The 15,216-nt window shown below is 54.6% G+C and overlaps 2 protein-coding genes across 6 annotated transcripts in view; one reads left to right on the top strand and one right to left on the bottom strand.

Annotated features, from left to right (window-relative positions):
* Positions 1–4,213, top strand: part of Gins2 (GINS complex subunit 2) — a 7,369-nt gene extending 3,156 nt beyond the window's left edge. Inside the window, exons 3-5 of the mRNA XM_021169950.1 lie at positions 204–303; positions 3,266–3,392; positions 3,669–4,213. Of these exons, the coding sequence (XP_021025609.1) occupies positions 204–303; positions 3,266–3,392; positions 3,669–3,794 (353 nt within the window). The 3' untranslated portion in view covers positions 3,795–4,213. The remainder of the gene's footprint in view (positions 1–203; positions 304–3,265; positions 3,393–3,668) is intronic.
* A 1,968-nt stretch (positions 4,214–6,181) lies between these two features.
* Positions 6,182–15,216, bottom strand: part of Gse1 (Gse1 coiled-coil protein) — a 353,997-nt gene continuing 344,962 nt past the window's right edge. For 4 of the 5 annotated variants that reach the window (XM_021169947.2, XM_021169948.2, XM_029480386.1 and 1 more), the window contains 8 exons: positions 13,991–14,607; positions 12,910–13,022; positions 12,445–12,715; positions 11,081–11,188; positions 10,044–10,415; positions 8,864–9,142; positions 7,374–7,477; positions 6,182–7,031 (listed from right to left, as the gene is read on the bottom strand). In XM_021169947.2, the coding sequence (XP_021025606.2) occupies positions 6,897–7,031; positions 7,374–7,477; positions 8,864–9,142; positions 10,044–10,415; positions 11,081–11,188; positions 12,445–12,715; positions 12,910–13,022; positions 13,991–14,607 (1,999 nt within the window). In that variant the 3' untranslated portion in view covers positions 6,182–6,896. The remainder of the gene's footprint in view (positions 7,032–7,373; positions 7,478–8,863; positions 9,143–10,043; positions 10,416–11,080; positions 11,189–12,444; positions 12,716–12,909; positions 13,023–13,990; positions 14,608–15,216) is intronic. The other variant, XM_029480385.1, reaches the window with a different exon arrangement.

Raw genomic sequence — 15,216 nt, 5'->3', positions numbered from 1 at the left:
AAAAAAAAAAAAGTTTTCTCATTCAGGAGGGGTGCATGCCTTTAATCCCAGCACTTTGGAGGCAGAAGCAGGTGGCTTTCTGAGTTCGAGCCCAGGACATCCAAGGGATACACAGAGAACCCATGTCTTAAAAAACCAAACCCAACCCGAGTGTTTTCTCTTTGTTGCGGTGATGGTGAAGCATCCTGACGTCTGTGTTTCAGAGAAACTGGAACAGATGCGGGATGAGGAGCGGAAGGAGGAGACATTCACCCCAGTGCCCAGCCCCCACTACATGGAGATCACGAAGCTCCTGCTGAATCAGTGAGTTAGCACCGGAACAGCGCCTCCCCTCCATGACCCGAGTCTCCTCCTGCTCCCCTGCCCAGTCCGTGGTGCCTCAGACACCCAGTTTCTCATACAGGTGACCTGGAGGAGGTGTCTGCAGGGTGGCCAGGCCGTCTCTGTTCTCGCCTGTTCTTTCTCTCTCCTCCTTGGGTTCTTACATTCCTGGCCTGTCACCTGTCACTGGGGTGTAGTGTGGCCGCTGACAGTCTAGCAGCAGCCTTTTCTCTAGGTACATGAGCTTCATTGAGTCCAACTTTCCCTGAAAGTGTACGGATCTGGGTTCCCTGCGTCTGTCACAGGACTGGTCAAGGGTGTTGAGTGGGTGCTGGTCCTGAGCCATAGCGATAGCTGTGCCCTGGCAAGCTCTGGGTTTGAGCGTTCATATCTGTCCCAACTCGGTCTTCTGGTTTATTCTCCATGTAGTGGGTAGGCTGCCTGGTGCTGCCCTGGCTGTAGCCCTTAGCCTTTCTAGCTTCAGTCTCTAGTCAGAGTGCTCACAGCAGGTAAGCATCCCCATCTCTCCCCCATCCCCATCTCTCCCCCATCCCCATCTCCCCCCCCATCCCCATCTCTCACTGCTCTCCTTTGCTCTCAGTCTGTATTTTTATGATCCCAGTGGTCTGTCTGTTGCAGAACAGGTTTTTTGGTTTGTTTGTTTGATATAGAGTCTTGCTATATGGCCTACACTGGTCTTGAACTCTGGGCTTTAGTGGTCCTCTTGCTCCAGGTCTTTCTTCCTTGCCTAGGGTCTGCAGAGCTCTGCTCTGGCGTGTGCCACAGTGCAGTTTTGGAGTCCTCCATGTGCTGTGCCATCGTGCCCACTGTCCTAGATGGGCAGGGGCTGTCTCCAGCAAGCCTTACACAGGGGCGCTGAGTGTAAGCAGATGCCCAGGCCTAACTTACTTAGCATCTGGCTAGACACTGCCCCCTCAGCTGTGTGGGAGCAGAACCGGCACCAAGACCAGAACTGTGCTGCTCTTAGAGCAGCTGGACAGTAGGACTGCTGTCACTGCTCCTTCTGAGAGCAGTGCTCCTCAAGTGCTCCTGTAGAGATGGGAGGGCATTCTGTCCTCTAACAATATGCTGTAAACATGGTCATGTGGGCCTGAGTTCCCATTTGGGTAAGAGTACAATGTGACCCTGTGAACTGGTCATAAAACCGCCAAACAGTCAGTGCCCATGGGCGTCCATAGGATACAGCCAGGCCTGGTGGGGTCAGAGAAGGCGTGTAAGGACCGCAGAGTTGAGCAGGACAGCAGAGTGTCCCGAGGAGCAGAGAGAGAGAGCTGAGGTGGGAGGAGCTATAAGGCACTGTGACTCCGTGTGCTTTGGGGGGTTGGGGATCAGTGTGGGCACACAATGGGCCATGGGCTCTGTGTTTATGGGGAGGCCCAGGGAGCTGGCATCCGCAGAGCTCTGCGGGAGAATGGCAAAGTGGGGGGCAGTGCTGGGAAAGGGGAGAGCCTTGAAGAGTGACTGAGAACCAGACTCTCACTCCTGGTGGATTAAGCATTTCCAGACCCTGAGGTCATTGCGGGTGGCATCGCACTTTTAATCCCAGCACTGAGAGGGGTGGGGGATAGGGACAGATGGGCCGCTGAGTTCCAGTTTGGTCTACTTTAGGACTTCCAGGCCACCTTGGGCTATGCAGTAAGACCCTGTCTGTTTTGTTTTGCCTGCACGTGTGAGGGAGTCAGATCTCCTAGAACAAGGAGTCACATGGACTGCCATGTGGGTGCTGGAAACCGAACTCAGGACCTCAGGAAGACCTGCCAGTGCTCTTAACCACTGAGCCGTCTCTCCAGCTCCCAGACACTGTCAAAAAACAAAACAAAACCTTACTGTGTAATTTATCTGGCCAAGGAACGCAATTAATTTTTTTTTTTTTTTTTTTGGTTTTTCGAGACAGGGTTTCTCTGTATAGCCCTGGCTGTCCTGGAGCTCACTTTGTAGACCAGGTTGGCCTCGAACTCAGAAATCCGCCTGCCTCTGCCTCCCGAGTGCTGGGATTAAAGGCGTGTGCCACCACGCCCGGCGCAATTAATTTTTTAAGCTGGGTAGTGGTGAGCCAGCCTCCATCCCAACTTGAGATAAATTACACAGCAGAGGCTGTTGTTATCCTGAAGGGAGTGTCCCAACTGTCCAATTTCTCAGTTTTCATTTAAAGACATATTCTTATTCCTTTTTAATTACATGTGTTTGTGTCTGTGTGGTTATGTGTGTGTAAGTGCAGTGCCCAAGGAAACAAGAGCGAATTGGATCTCTTGGAGCTGGAATTTCAGGAAGTCGTTAGCTGTTCCATGGAGGTTTTTGGGAGCTGATTTGGGTCCTTTCAAGAGCAGTATGTGCTGGTAACTGTTGAGCTGTCTCGAGCCCCTCCATTGTGTTATTGTTTACAAGATTTATACTATCCTGCATGTATGTCCACGTGCTGGGATTCTAGTTTCCACTCCTGGCTTTCAGTTTGTCACTGCTTTGTCATTCTGTGTAGCCACTGGCCGTGGTTGCTAAACTTTACCTGCCGACATCCTAACCCAAGGAAAGAACAGAGCCCCAGGATTCTCTCAAGTCTGTGTGAGGCTCCCCCGACCCCTTTCAAATGGAGTCTCTATGTATCCTTGAACTTCTGATTCTCCTGGCTTCATCCTTCTGAGTACCAGGGTCACAGTCATGTGCTCAAGTTTACAAAGATTCGTTTCTGTGCTGTGACCCACTTCACTTTCCGGGTCCACAGAGGCTAGGATGCATTGTATCTTGGTATAAGCAGTTGGGCATTGCCTGCTGGATGCTGTCAGAGGAACTGGTATCCTCGGGAAGGGCACAAAGCACTAACTGCTAGGCTGTCCTTCCCCTATGCTGCTGTTTGAAGCAGCCATTTCTGCCTGTCCCCGGTAAACTTACTGAGTGCTTCTGTATTTCTGCCTCTGTATCTCTTCAGTGCTTCTGACAACATCCCCAAAGCAGACGCCATCCGGACACTGATCAAAGATCTGTGGGACACACGCATGGCCAAGCTTCGAGTGTCTGCTGACAGTTTTGTGCGGCAGCAAGAGGCACATGCCAAGGTAGGCATGGCTCTCCTGTCCCTGCCCGGTGCCAGTGGGCACTGCCTGCCAGTGTGACCGCTTCCCAGGGAGCTGTCAGGCCATGCTACCTGCTCAGCATGGAACAGGGATTTGAAGCTGTGCTTTGAGCAGTGGCTCACTGGGACTTGGGGGTATGGCTCTCGTGAGAGCCTGCCTACACCCTCAGTACCAGGGACCAACAACTCACGGTTGAGCAGTCTAGCTTTTCCTTAAAGCCGAGAAGACTTCCTCTGCTCACTTGCTTTTGTGTTTCAGCTGGACAACCTGACCTTGATGGAGATCAGCAGCAGCGGGGCCTTCCTCACCCAGGCCCTCAACCACATGTACAAGCTCCGCACAAACCTCCAGCCCTCCGAGAGCACTCAGTCACAGGACTTCTAGTCAGAGGCCGCTGCTCTGCAAACCCTGCTGTGTGCCCTGTGTGGCGGAGATTGGAGGAAGAGTGTGGAACACTGGTGAGGTCGCTGCCCGTCTTTGTCAGAGGTCAGCCATATTGCAAGTTCAACTCCATTGAACAGAGAAGCCACCAGCCTTTCTCTTCCACCAAGGACTGCACGCCAAGCACAGCGAGTGTTCGGGCCAGCTCAGCTCAAGTGTCTTCAAGCTTGGCCTGTGGAAAGCTGTATGTAGTTGAGGCTGGGCGTGAGAGTGGGGGTGGTGAAACAAAAAGATGAATTTCGTCTTAACATGATTTAGGAAGATTTTATTTTTTGGGATGTCAGAAATTACAGCAATATATTCATAAATACCTAATTACTACATTCAACAAATAATATTACAATACAGTTAATTCAAACAAGTACACTTAGAACGGGTTTAATTTCACAGCATCTAAACTGCCCCCAGAGCGACCGAGGCACCCGTCCGCCCTCCTGCCTGGGTATGGGTCCAGGGCCCCAGGGCCCCAGCAGTTAGGCGTAGGGCACACACAAGTACGGAACCAGTGAGATGCCTCCTCAGGTCAAGGCAGCCTCTAGGGTTGAAGTAAGCACTGGATAGACAGTGGGGACAGGCTACGGCAAGTAGTGAAGTCAAAGCTTGCGTACTTGAAAGAGTACAGACTGCTGCTATAAGTGGCTAATGCACACCTCAGAGGTGCTGAGCCTGCTGTGCAGGCCATCTCCATGCTGGGGCCTGGGCAGCTGAGGGCAGGGGCAGGAGGCATCTAGTTTGCAATTTAGCTTAGCTGGTTGAGACTCTCAGTGCTGTGAGCCTGGCTGTGGCCCCCCCACTGTTCGGGTGGGGCTTGTTCTGGATGCCCTAGTGGTACAGTCTGGTGTGATTTGCAGGTGGGTGTTTTTAAGATCACCATGTACCGAAGTGTTGACAGCCTTCTCTCCGTCACTCATCTGCGATGGTGGCGGGTCTCAATTACATGAGACAAGTGTTTTTAAAAGATCTGATCCGACACCCGTTACTAGCTCGGTGTATCCCACCCAGGACAGATGGTAGCGATCACTTGAAGGTGGAGTGGGAGACATGGTCAAGGACTGGGATTTTCACATACATGCTGATTTCACAGTCCAGTCTAGAGCAGATCTATAGCAGGGATAGGCTGGAGGGATCTCCAGGGACGGTGTGGTACCTGGGAAGGGGGCTACTGTGGTCTTGTTAGCCTCATCTGGCTCTAAGACTGTGGGATGGGAAGAATGCCGTATGTGGGCTGAGTGGCAGTCACCTGCCGCTTTACTGGCTTGTACCTGGTTCTGATTGTCACTTTACTTATGAGCGTGGGGATATTCAGTCTCCAGATGCTAGAGGTGGCCCTAGAAGCTCCAGGGCAGGCAAGGTCAGTGGCTCAGCTTGTGCCCCAGACTGACCTGGGAGGGCATCGCTTGCTCTGGATGGCATACTCAGCCAGAGGAACTCCTGTGGGACGATGGAAGGGACTGTGCGTGTCTTGAAGTTATGGGTTCTGCCTTTCCCAGGAGACATTTACCAAGCAGATTAGCAGAAGCTTCTAGTCATGGAGGTGGGGTGAGCCTGGGAAAGCAGCACTGGGCACAAGCAGCATTTAATTGGGAAGCCGGGCAGGACTCGGCCCAGGGTGTGCGGCCTCTGCCCTCCTTTGGATCGTTTTCTCTGACTGGCTGTGGGCAGAGGAAGGTGCTTTGCTGACGGCTGACAGGCCTGGTGGCACTGCCTCGTCTGAGTTTGCTGAGAACCAGACATTTCTTGGCAGAGGGGTGCAGGTAGGGGCAGGGGTGGAGCAGGGACAGGGACAGATGTCAGCCAGCTGCTCTGTACAGCCACTGAGCCTGGTGGCTGAGGGTGGGCTCGGCCTCCTCTCCCCTCTCTGATGGAGGACAGTCGGAGGCTCTGGCAGGAAGAGGTTCTCTTTCAAGTTGGTCAGCCCTGACTGAGTGCTGAAGCTGGGAAGGAGATCCTCAGCATTGAGCTTTCTTTCTGCCAGAGCTGTGCCTGGCTCGGGAGCTCAGCTCCTCACAGCTTTGCCGAGTCCCTGCCGCACGTGGGTCATCTGCTTTGGAGAGCAGGCAGCCCTAGGCCCCTCAGCCCTGCTGTGTGGGACACTGCACAAGTGAGCTCTCCTGCTTCCTAGAACTGAGCATTTAACATTCTGACCAGCAGCAGTACAAACACTAAAAGCAAGGTTTTCTTTTTTTAAAATCCAGAAAAAACAGAAACAAACAAACAAAAAAACCAAAGGAAACCCCCAAACAGGAAAAACAAACAAAATTCCCCAAACCACATATTAAAAATGGCAGGCTTTTTATAACAATAATTAAAGTAATAAAAACATACAAAACTTTTTTTTTTAATATATACACAGTACAAGGCTGAAGCACCTTTGACTTTCCTCTCAAAACATACGTTTGTATGAAAACACCACACACGGCGGTAGCAATCCAGTGGGTAGGCTATCTGTGGACAGCTCCACGCATCTTCCCCAAGGAAAACAAGGTACTTTTGGGTGTGGGTTTGCCTCTTTTCCTAAGAGCTGTTCCAGGGAGAAGCTCATGTGCTCCCAGGAGCGGTGGCTTCGATGATGACGCTCATTCGCTTGCGGGAAGGCGACGGATGGGACTGATGGGGAGCCCTTTGCTTGTACGCACCCAGCCTTCCCGGTGTATTAGTCCCGCTCCTGGCAGGAAGAGGTTAAACCCCAGGGCCGCAGCAACAGCAAGCTGGGCTCTTGTGGCACAGCTATACCAGAAACAACCAGCTGGCTCTCTCCCTCAGCCACATGCACGGTGGACGTCAGTGTCGGAGGAGGATGACGTGGGGGAGAGAGGAAATAACGCCGACCTCAGAAAGAGAAACTGAGTCCTAGCTGAGACAGGTGCCTCGGTGACACTGGCGTCGAGGTGATCTCCTCTCTGGAGCCTGGAACCCTTCGCTTCATGCATGGCACGTTCTCAATTTGTAAGCTTCAAACCTCCCAGTGAAAAATATTAAATATTCAAGGTAATAAAATAGATAATATTTCTATACTATAGGTTCAGCCTAGTGCAAGGGAAACCGTCACCTCGGATATCCCTTAAAGTAGCCCCTAGGCCAGTGCATGGTGGGCAAGGCAAGGCACTTCCGCAAGTGGTCCAGCTCCGCCTGGAGCCGCTCCCGCTCAGAGACCATCTTCTGTTTCTGACTCCGAAGCTCCTGGGGAGAAGATGCACGTCAGAACCATCTGTACACAGCAGTGTGAGTGACCTGGAGGTTCGCTCCCAGAGAACCAGTGTGTACTGCTGCCTCAGCTCAGGCTCTGAATCCCAGGTCTGACCGGCCCCGCACGTGTGCTCACCCTGGGGCGGGCACAAGGGCCTCTCCTCAGATAACATCTTTTTATTCCTAACACAGGACCTTACTATGCGTCCCAGGCTGACCTCAACCTCCCAGATCTGCCTGCCCCCTGGGAGCTAAAGCCTGGCACTGAATTCTGATTTCTCAGGAGCAGACCGGTCCTCTCTGGGGGTGCCTGTACAAAGCCCATGGCCGACTCACCGCCATGCTGTGAGACAGCTGCTCTGCAGTCAGGCTGAGGCTGTAGTTCTGCGCCTCCAGCCGCCGGCACTGCGTCTGTAGCACCTGCCGCTCCAGGTTTTGCTCTGAAAAGACGAGAGGTAGCGATGTGTCATCTTTTTAGGAGGCAGCGTGTCTTCAAACCATGCAGCGTGTTCTTTGCTGCACCGATGCGGCCAGGCACGGCCACCTCAGTGCAGTGAGGAAAACTGGGAGAAACTGCGATGTCAGTGGTGCAGGCAGAAAAAGCATCCTTGATTCACTGAGACACTACCACAGAGTGCTTCGGTTAACGACACGACCATGTGGACTAACAGACACTCATCAACCGTGGAGCAAACAAAGTAGGAAAGGAAAGAGAGGAAGACAAAACCTGACGGAGGAAGAAAGCTTAGGCTGCCTCAAGTTTTACAACCAAGACAGGTGACAAGGATAGAAATACGCAGACTGGAGAAGCACTGTCCCTGTTCTGATTCACGTGGGGAGGGCTGTGCACAACCACAAGCTACACTTGTGTCAGCCATGGAGAGTGGGCCACAGGGAACGGGAAACCCTCTCAGGGTTTGACAAGATCCTGAAATTCACACAGCTGCTAAGGACAAGCCAGAGTGAGCTGCCATAGGGGCGCTGCTGCCACACAACAGATGTGTCCTCAGAATGACAGGGACAACTCAGGGAGGTGTCCTGGCACACCCAGGAAAGCATTGCCATGCATTCTGTCTGAGATGCGGCTGGACTCCGTTTTTGCAGGATAGGAACAGTGAATGGGTAAACCCAATAATCCCAAAACGTGGGAGAGGGGACGGTGCCTTTTGAGGAAAGGCAAACTCGAATAGGTGCTTCTGCTCTAGAAATCTGAGTTCTTCAGTTGGTATCCAGTTCCCAATGCCTTTCAATTTTCAGTAGCTCACGCCTATGACCTCAGCACTCAGGAGGAGCCCACAAGTACTAGGGGACCTGGCCTACTGAGTGAGACCCTGAACTCACATGCAGTATTTACGGCTTTAGTAATTTGCCAAAAAGAGAAAGGTAAGGTATGGGAGGAAGGAGGTAGCCTAGAGATAAGCCAAAGGCAGTGCTGGGCCCAAGTACTGGGAGATGGGCCAGGGAGCTGCACACAGTAAACGGGGCCACCACCTCTCTCTAGGGCTGTGGTTGTGCAACTCGGGCTTAGACAAAACACCTAGAATCTTCAGTGTGGGCTCACAGCATGGTGATTAGGGCTGGCCAGAGCTCAGCTATGTGTGGAAACCAGGCAATATTCTGTAATGTCCCACCATAGCAGGGCTGCGGTACAAACTATACCATAGGCTTGCCCTGCAAGAAAATCAATGTCTTAGCATTGATTACCCAGTGATACGTCCCTCAGATGCCACCTGAAAGAGCCCCTTCCACCCTAAGGAGCAGGGAGCAGACGGCCTCTAGAGTAGACAGACTGAATCTGACGATTACCCATCCGCGCAAACCCCTACCTTCTATGTGTTCCTGGTAAGCTTCAAAGATTGCCTCAATCCCTTGCCACTGGCGCCTGGGGGCTTCCTCAGCTTCCTCCTCGCTGTCCTCCTCCGAGTCCTCCTCAGAGTCCTGGTCCACCTCCTGCATAGGAGGGCCCTTCCTCCCCGTCAGGGGCTCCTGTTGTCCATTGTGCTGGGGCAAGGGGACCCTGCTGGAGGACTGCAGCTCGGGAATGTTGTAGTGGACTGCCGTGTCGACTTTGTGGCTCTGCTCTGCAGATAGCAAAGCACAATTCCCTGGGGAGAGGAAAATGTGATCTTGAGGGGCAGGGGCTCGACTGACAGCAACTTTGTAAGCACAGTGTGCTGCCTGAGCAGGGACAGGGACAGGGACTGTGGCCTCCAACGGGAGGGGCTTCAGCTCCGCTGGTGGCACCACCTGAACGCTGCCCAGTGACACGTCCCTTAGACGCCACCCTAAGGAGCAGGGAGCAGACAGCCTCTGGCCAAAGCTGACACTTCTCCAGGAGCTTCCCCTCAGTGGCGAGGTCAGAGGTCAGCACTGATGGCCTCCGCTCTGGCTTTCCTGTCTGGTTTAGTCTGGCTGGCCTGCGAGCCTCAGGAACGCAGTCTCTGCCTCCACTTAGCCTTAGCCAACCTAGCGCTCGCCTTTGATCCTGGGTCCCAGCAGCAGAGTCAACTGTGACAAACACTGAGAGCTCAGCCTTCACAATGTGAAGCCCTTAGACACAGACTGGCATGGCTAGTCAATTTCCCCTGCTGGGGCCTCTCTCTCTCTCTCTCTCTCTCTCTCTCTCTCTCACACACACACACACACTTATTCCACCTGGGTGAGCAGGGCAGGAGACGTCGCTGTCCCTACATTCACTGGGCCCCGGCAAAGAACCACTCTCCACGTAAGCCCATGCAGATCCGGGGAAAGCAACAGCTGTGGGCCGTGCATACAAAGAGGACACGGCCTTCCTGAACTGTCATTTGCTAGCTGTCCCAAATGTGTGTGGTTCTCGGGCAGGTACATTAGGCCCTGCTACAAGCCTGGGAAGTGATCAAGGCTTGGATCTCCCCTCCCCGAGTGATTCACAGGCATTAAAGGGTTAACCGGTACCATCACCATGTAAATGGCCTGTGTCACCCAGTACTGTGACAGGTGACAGGGGACCTGTGGCCGGTTGGTTACCTTTATGCTTCTGCAGAGCCTTCTGTGTGGACTGCAGCACGGACTCATGGAATTGATGTGCAAACTCTTCGGCCACGAAAGGCTCCCAGGGCTTGCTCTTCCCGTTGACGCTGTGAGACAACGGCACAGGAATGTCCTTGGGCGCAGCGCCCCGGAGGTAATGGAGCATGCTCAGGCTCTTCTTGCCACCAGGGGCCTCACTCAGCCTGGCCTTCTCACCGCTGGGAGGAGCCGGCTCCTGGACTCTCAAGAGCTCCTGGGGCCGGAGCTGTTCCAGTCTCCCAGTCTCCGCGGCCTTTGGGACATCTGACAAGGAGGCAGGGACCCCGACAGGCTGATCCGTCTCTAGAGGAGCTGGCTGTGTGGCTGGTTCTTGGAGAGACAGAAAATGAGGGGGGCATTATGAGTTGTGGAACAGGAAGGCATGCAGACACTACACATCTCCAGAGCTTACAAGTGCAGAAAGACCCAGTGTGTGTACCCCATGTTAACACTGTGCACGAGGTTAAGAGTTGGAGGAGTGGCCTGTTTAGCAGCAAGTCCAACCCTGAACAAGTTCCCAGGGGACAGGTGGAGAGAGAGAGCAGAAAGCGATGAGAAGGTAGGAGTAACTTCATCCAAATCAGAGAGAGCAGGTGAGGACAGGAGCTAGCCAGAGGCTGCACTGCAAGGCTTCAGCTTTCTTCAATCAGAGAGCAGCAGAGAAGCAGAGAGAGAAAGCAGGTGCTGGAGACAGTCTGGAGAGCCCAGGCAGGGCATTCGGTGGGCTTCGGGCCCATCCTCGTGGGTAGTGATGGCTACAGCCTGCAGCTGAAGGGGCGGCACCGTGGAAGTCAGCGCCCTCCCCTGACCTTCACGCCCACCTTCCAGTTTGCACTGCTTCCCGAGGCTCAGCTCAGCCAAGATGGAGAGGGATGGAGAGAAGCCAGCCCTGCACTTCCAGTAAAGTTCACAGCAGAGACGTAGACTTCGAGCGCCACCTCTAACCCTGTCGCCCAATCTACAGGACGCTGGCGGGTGGGGTGTCCCTCCCTTACCACTTAGGGAGATGGGAGGACTGTCCCTCGAAGAGTTTGTCACTGAGTCTGCTGCGGACAGTGCTCTCTGCTTCATGGCTCGGAGCATTTCAACAAGCCTCTCTTTGTCTGCGAGGAAAGCAGCCCCAGGTTAGCAGCAATTTGAGAGGGGAGGAAGGGCAGGGTCTGGCCACCATGACTGGCAGGTACAAGCCCTTCACACCAAGAGGCACCAAAAGCAAGCATCACGGCCGGCTGGCCAGCGCTGCCCACAGGAAGAAGCAGGTGACAGCAGCCGGCTGTCCCTGCTGGGCTCCAGACAGTCACAGTCTTCAGTTACAAGCAGCAGCCACCTGGGGGTTTCCATGGTAACTTCCTTCTCAGCAGGTATCCCGATCTGAAGACCAGGGATGGCCCCTGACACAAGGGCAGAGACCAAGGAAGGGAGCGTGCTCCCGGCCTAGGGTCATAGCAATTTGCCACGAAGGAGTGCAGACCCCTGAGTATTCCACACTGCAGATCCCCGGTTCAGTGGCTCTTCCTGCCAACTCTGAAACTTAAGTGGCTTCGGTGCCGACGGACGGCGTCCTTTAGACACAAAGCCAGGTGAAAAATCAGCTTGCAAAACAGCTAGGTGCGTGTCCAGGGGCTTGCTCTGGCAGTCAGCCCGTCAGTAACCCTTGCATGAAAAGTGAGACCTCCACCATGCTTGTTAAAAAGGAAAAAGAAACTGCCATCGCCAATAAAGAAGCCTGTCAGACCAACCAGAAAGTGGGAGGCACCGTTTTCCTGGGAGTCTTCCAGAGGAGGCCAGTCCCCTTAAGGGGCATGAAGCACATAGGGGCATGGCTGTGAACATCAAGCCTCAGCCCAAGATGGGTGTTGAGCCGATCAGGGTAGCCTTGGCAGGCCTTGGCCACGCCTTGTCTTCTATATCGTGGATTCCAGTCCCAAGTCTCTTTTCTAACATGGGCCTAGGGTACCAGACTGATCTGGAAGCATCTTTTTGGGCAAGCTGTACTTAGCTCTGTAGGCTGGGCGTCTCCAGGCCACCCACGAGCTCACTCTCCAGGCCTGTTAGCAGCAGGAACAGTGCTCAGTAGAGATCACTGGCAACCCCAAGAGGAGGGGCCTGTGGTACGCAAACCCTGAGCACACCCTCTCAGTCCCAGGGAAAGTCCTGCAGGCACTCCAACCAAGTGCAGGAGGATGGTAGGGGGGGCCTGACAGGCACTGGCTGTCCATCCAGGCACCTCAGTCTTCCCATCCAAACAGGACATGGGCCAGAGTAGAGTGTGACAGAAACACCAAGGGACAAAAGCCTACCAGAGAGAGCCGCCCAGGAGCACCCTGCCCTGTGTGTGCAGGCCGGAGGAAGGCCGTACCTTTCCTCTTCTCCGCACTGATGTGTGTCAGGTTGAAGAAGGTCAGGAACTTCCTCTTCTCCTCAAAGTTGGGGCTGTTGTTCATCTCGTCGGGGCTGTAGCGGGTGGACAGAGCCAGCCTGGGGGAAGGCGTCTGTCGCTTGCACTGAACGGCAGGTGGCGACGGGCTTCTCTCTCTGAGCATCCGCCTCCGCTTCCGGCGCTTCTGCGCCACCAGTTCCTCCTTCTGCTGTTGGGTGGTCAAGCCAAAAAGCTGCAAGAACTCTAGCTTCTAGATCAGGAAAGAAAACAAACGGAGTGTGACGTCCCCACCGTCAGCTTCACACTGCCCTTCATACTGTGTAGTCACTGCCCCCCCTGCTCCTTGCAGTCTGACCCAGAGCTAGGCCACAGAGGTAGCCAAGAGGTAGGCCCCAACTACCCAGCCAGCCCAGGGTGTACCAGAGTCAAGGAGGGACCGGTTACCTCTGAGGACGTGTCCAGTTTGAGGGGCGGCTGCTCAGCCACACAGCGGAGATGTGCCCTGACCTCCTCCTCGTCACTCTCGTCGTACGAGTCATCGAGGTCGTAATAGTACCCTGATGGCAAAAAAACGTGTGCACTGAGCCAGGCTCAGAACTCGGGATGCTCTGTGGACACGTGCACCCGGGGGCATGGGAGCGAGACCCCTGGGCTGGACCTGCAGGCACCTGCGAGGACTCTGGCTCAGAGGGCTTGGCCCCTTCCCATCTGCCTGGACGCCTGCAGGGAGACTCCCTAGGCTCAGAGCAGAGCATACCTGACAGAGGCCTGGTGACCGTGGTTTTGTGAACATATGACCCCTGCTGTGACCCTCGTGGGAAGGCAGCTAAAAACCACAGAGCGGCCCCATTCCTTCTCAAAGTAAACTGATAGAAAGGCCCCAGCCAGGCCCTAAAGCTATCCTGACCAGCGCTGCAGAAGCGGAGCTAAGAGGAGCTAGGTGTGACACCAGACAGGCCATATGGATTCAGGGGCCTAGAATAGCCTGAGGCAGTTACCCTCAGCAGGGGCCTGCTTCTCTAGCTACAGCCCCTACTGGTTCTCTTGACCTTCTTAGGACCTTCGGGCAGAGACAGGAAGGAGATGCCTAACCCCAAGCAAGCTCCGTCGGGGCAGTGTCAGCTGCTGTCCTTATCCCCTGGAGGACATGCCCTCAACTGTCACTACCCTTGTGTGACGCCCTGCTGGGCTGTTTCTCTGTGTAACGTCACACTATTATATTTAAAGTCACCTGACCAGCCTCTGTCCATCAATTATCAGTAACATGTCTGCAGTAACGTCTTGGCAGACAGGCTGTGACTCCCCATTTTGGGATAATGTGCCTCAAAATGCAGGACAGGCAAGGGGCCCTATCCTTGCCTGTGTGAGGTTCAGAAGTCTGAACCTGCTATCTGAAACCAATTTTTTAAAAATTGCACTGGAAGCTAAAAGTGGGAGAAGAGAGGTGAGCAGCTGGCACTGGAGTCTCCCCGTCCTGATGAACCCCCATTCCCAGGAAGGTTGGGACCCACTCAGGAGGCCAGACCTTTCTCCTGAGCCTCGCGCCGCCTGCGTTCCTCCAGGTCCAGTTTGCTGACCAGCCTCCGTCGCTGCTGAAGAAACTCATCGTAGATGTAGGCTGGATCGGGGCCCCTCGCTGTGGGGTGGCAGTACGGAGAGCCTGGCTTCAGAGGCCCACTGAGCTCCCCGAAGGAGGTTGCCTGGGAAAGAGAGGGCCGCTGCTGGCCCAAGATGGTCTGTGTTGACTTCTCAAGTTCAGTAAGGAAAGGCCCAGGTCCGTGGGGAAAGGTCTGAGGCTCCAGACTTCCTGCCTCCCGCGGTGGTGGCGGCGGCGGCTGGTATTTGTCCAGTGGTGTGGCCTCACGCTTCCGGGGCTCCTCTGCCTTCTCTGAGCAGTAAACTCGCTCCACCTTCACCAGTGGCACGGCGGCCTGGCGGCTGGGCTCAAAAGTAGTCGGGTGGCTATGCAGAGGGTGGCTCTCGGCCCGCCGCGTCTCCAGAGCATTGTCTATCAGAGACACTGGGTTCCAGAGGGCTGTGGGTACGGTGTGGTGCTGGGGCTTGGGTGAGATGAGTGGTGGAGGGCCACCAAAGTGCTGTGGGGGTTCACGGCTGCCCTGCTCATGCCGGTTTGTTCCTGGCCTAGAGAGAACAAACCAAAGCCATGAGTTTTGGAACCAGAGCTGCTTCCCAGCCTCCCAGAATGCCCAGGGTAGCTTGCTGGGCTCACACCAGACTGCCTGGTAGGTGTGAACTCATATGGGGAGAGGCTGTCACCATGCCTTCTCGCTAGGAGAGCCATTTCTTCCTGGAGAGGAAGCAGTTATCAGAGACACAGGATGGTGGCTGTACTGCTGCCCCCCTGTGGCTCCTGCCAGAACTGCAGCAGCCCCAGAGCTCGGCCTGAGGACTTCCAGCTTGCCTCACCAGATGTGCAAAAAAGCTTCCTTAACCCACTCTATATCATCGTCCAGCTCTGCCCAGGACCCTCGCCCTTCACCACTTGGTCCATGCCCTCTTCCAGACCCAGGCAGGAGCTGCATCTGCAAGCCTCTTTTTACAGTAGACTACTACCGAGATCCAGAACTGGTCAAGACAGAGGACAGGTGACTTTTAGGGACCCAGCCCTGACTGGTCCATCTACAGCCCAACCCCCACACTCCGGAAGCCAGTGTACCAGGATCCCTCAGGTAGGCAGTGCTATCTAGGCGTGACAGGGAAGCTGCCGCCCAAACAAGATTTGAATATTGA

The sequence above is a fragment of the Mus caroli genome, chromosome 8 (assembly GCF_900094665.2).
Source record: "Mus caroli chromosome 8, CAROLI_EIJ_v1.1, whole genome shotgun sequence".
Classification (NCBI taxonomy): domain Eukaryota; kingdom Metazoa; phylum Chordata; class Mammalia; order Rodentia; family Muridae; genus Mus; species Mus caroli.
Note: the sequence above shows the minus strand (reverse complement) of the source record. Positions and strands in the feature narration are given on the sequence as shown.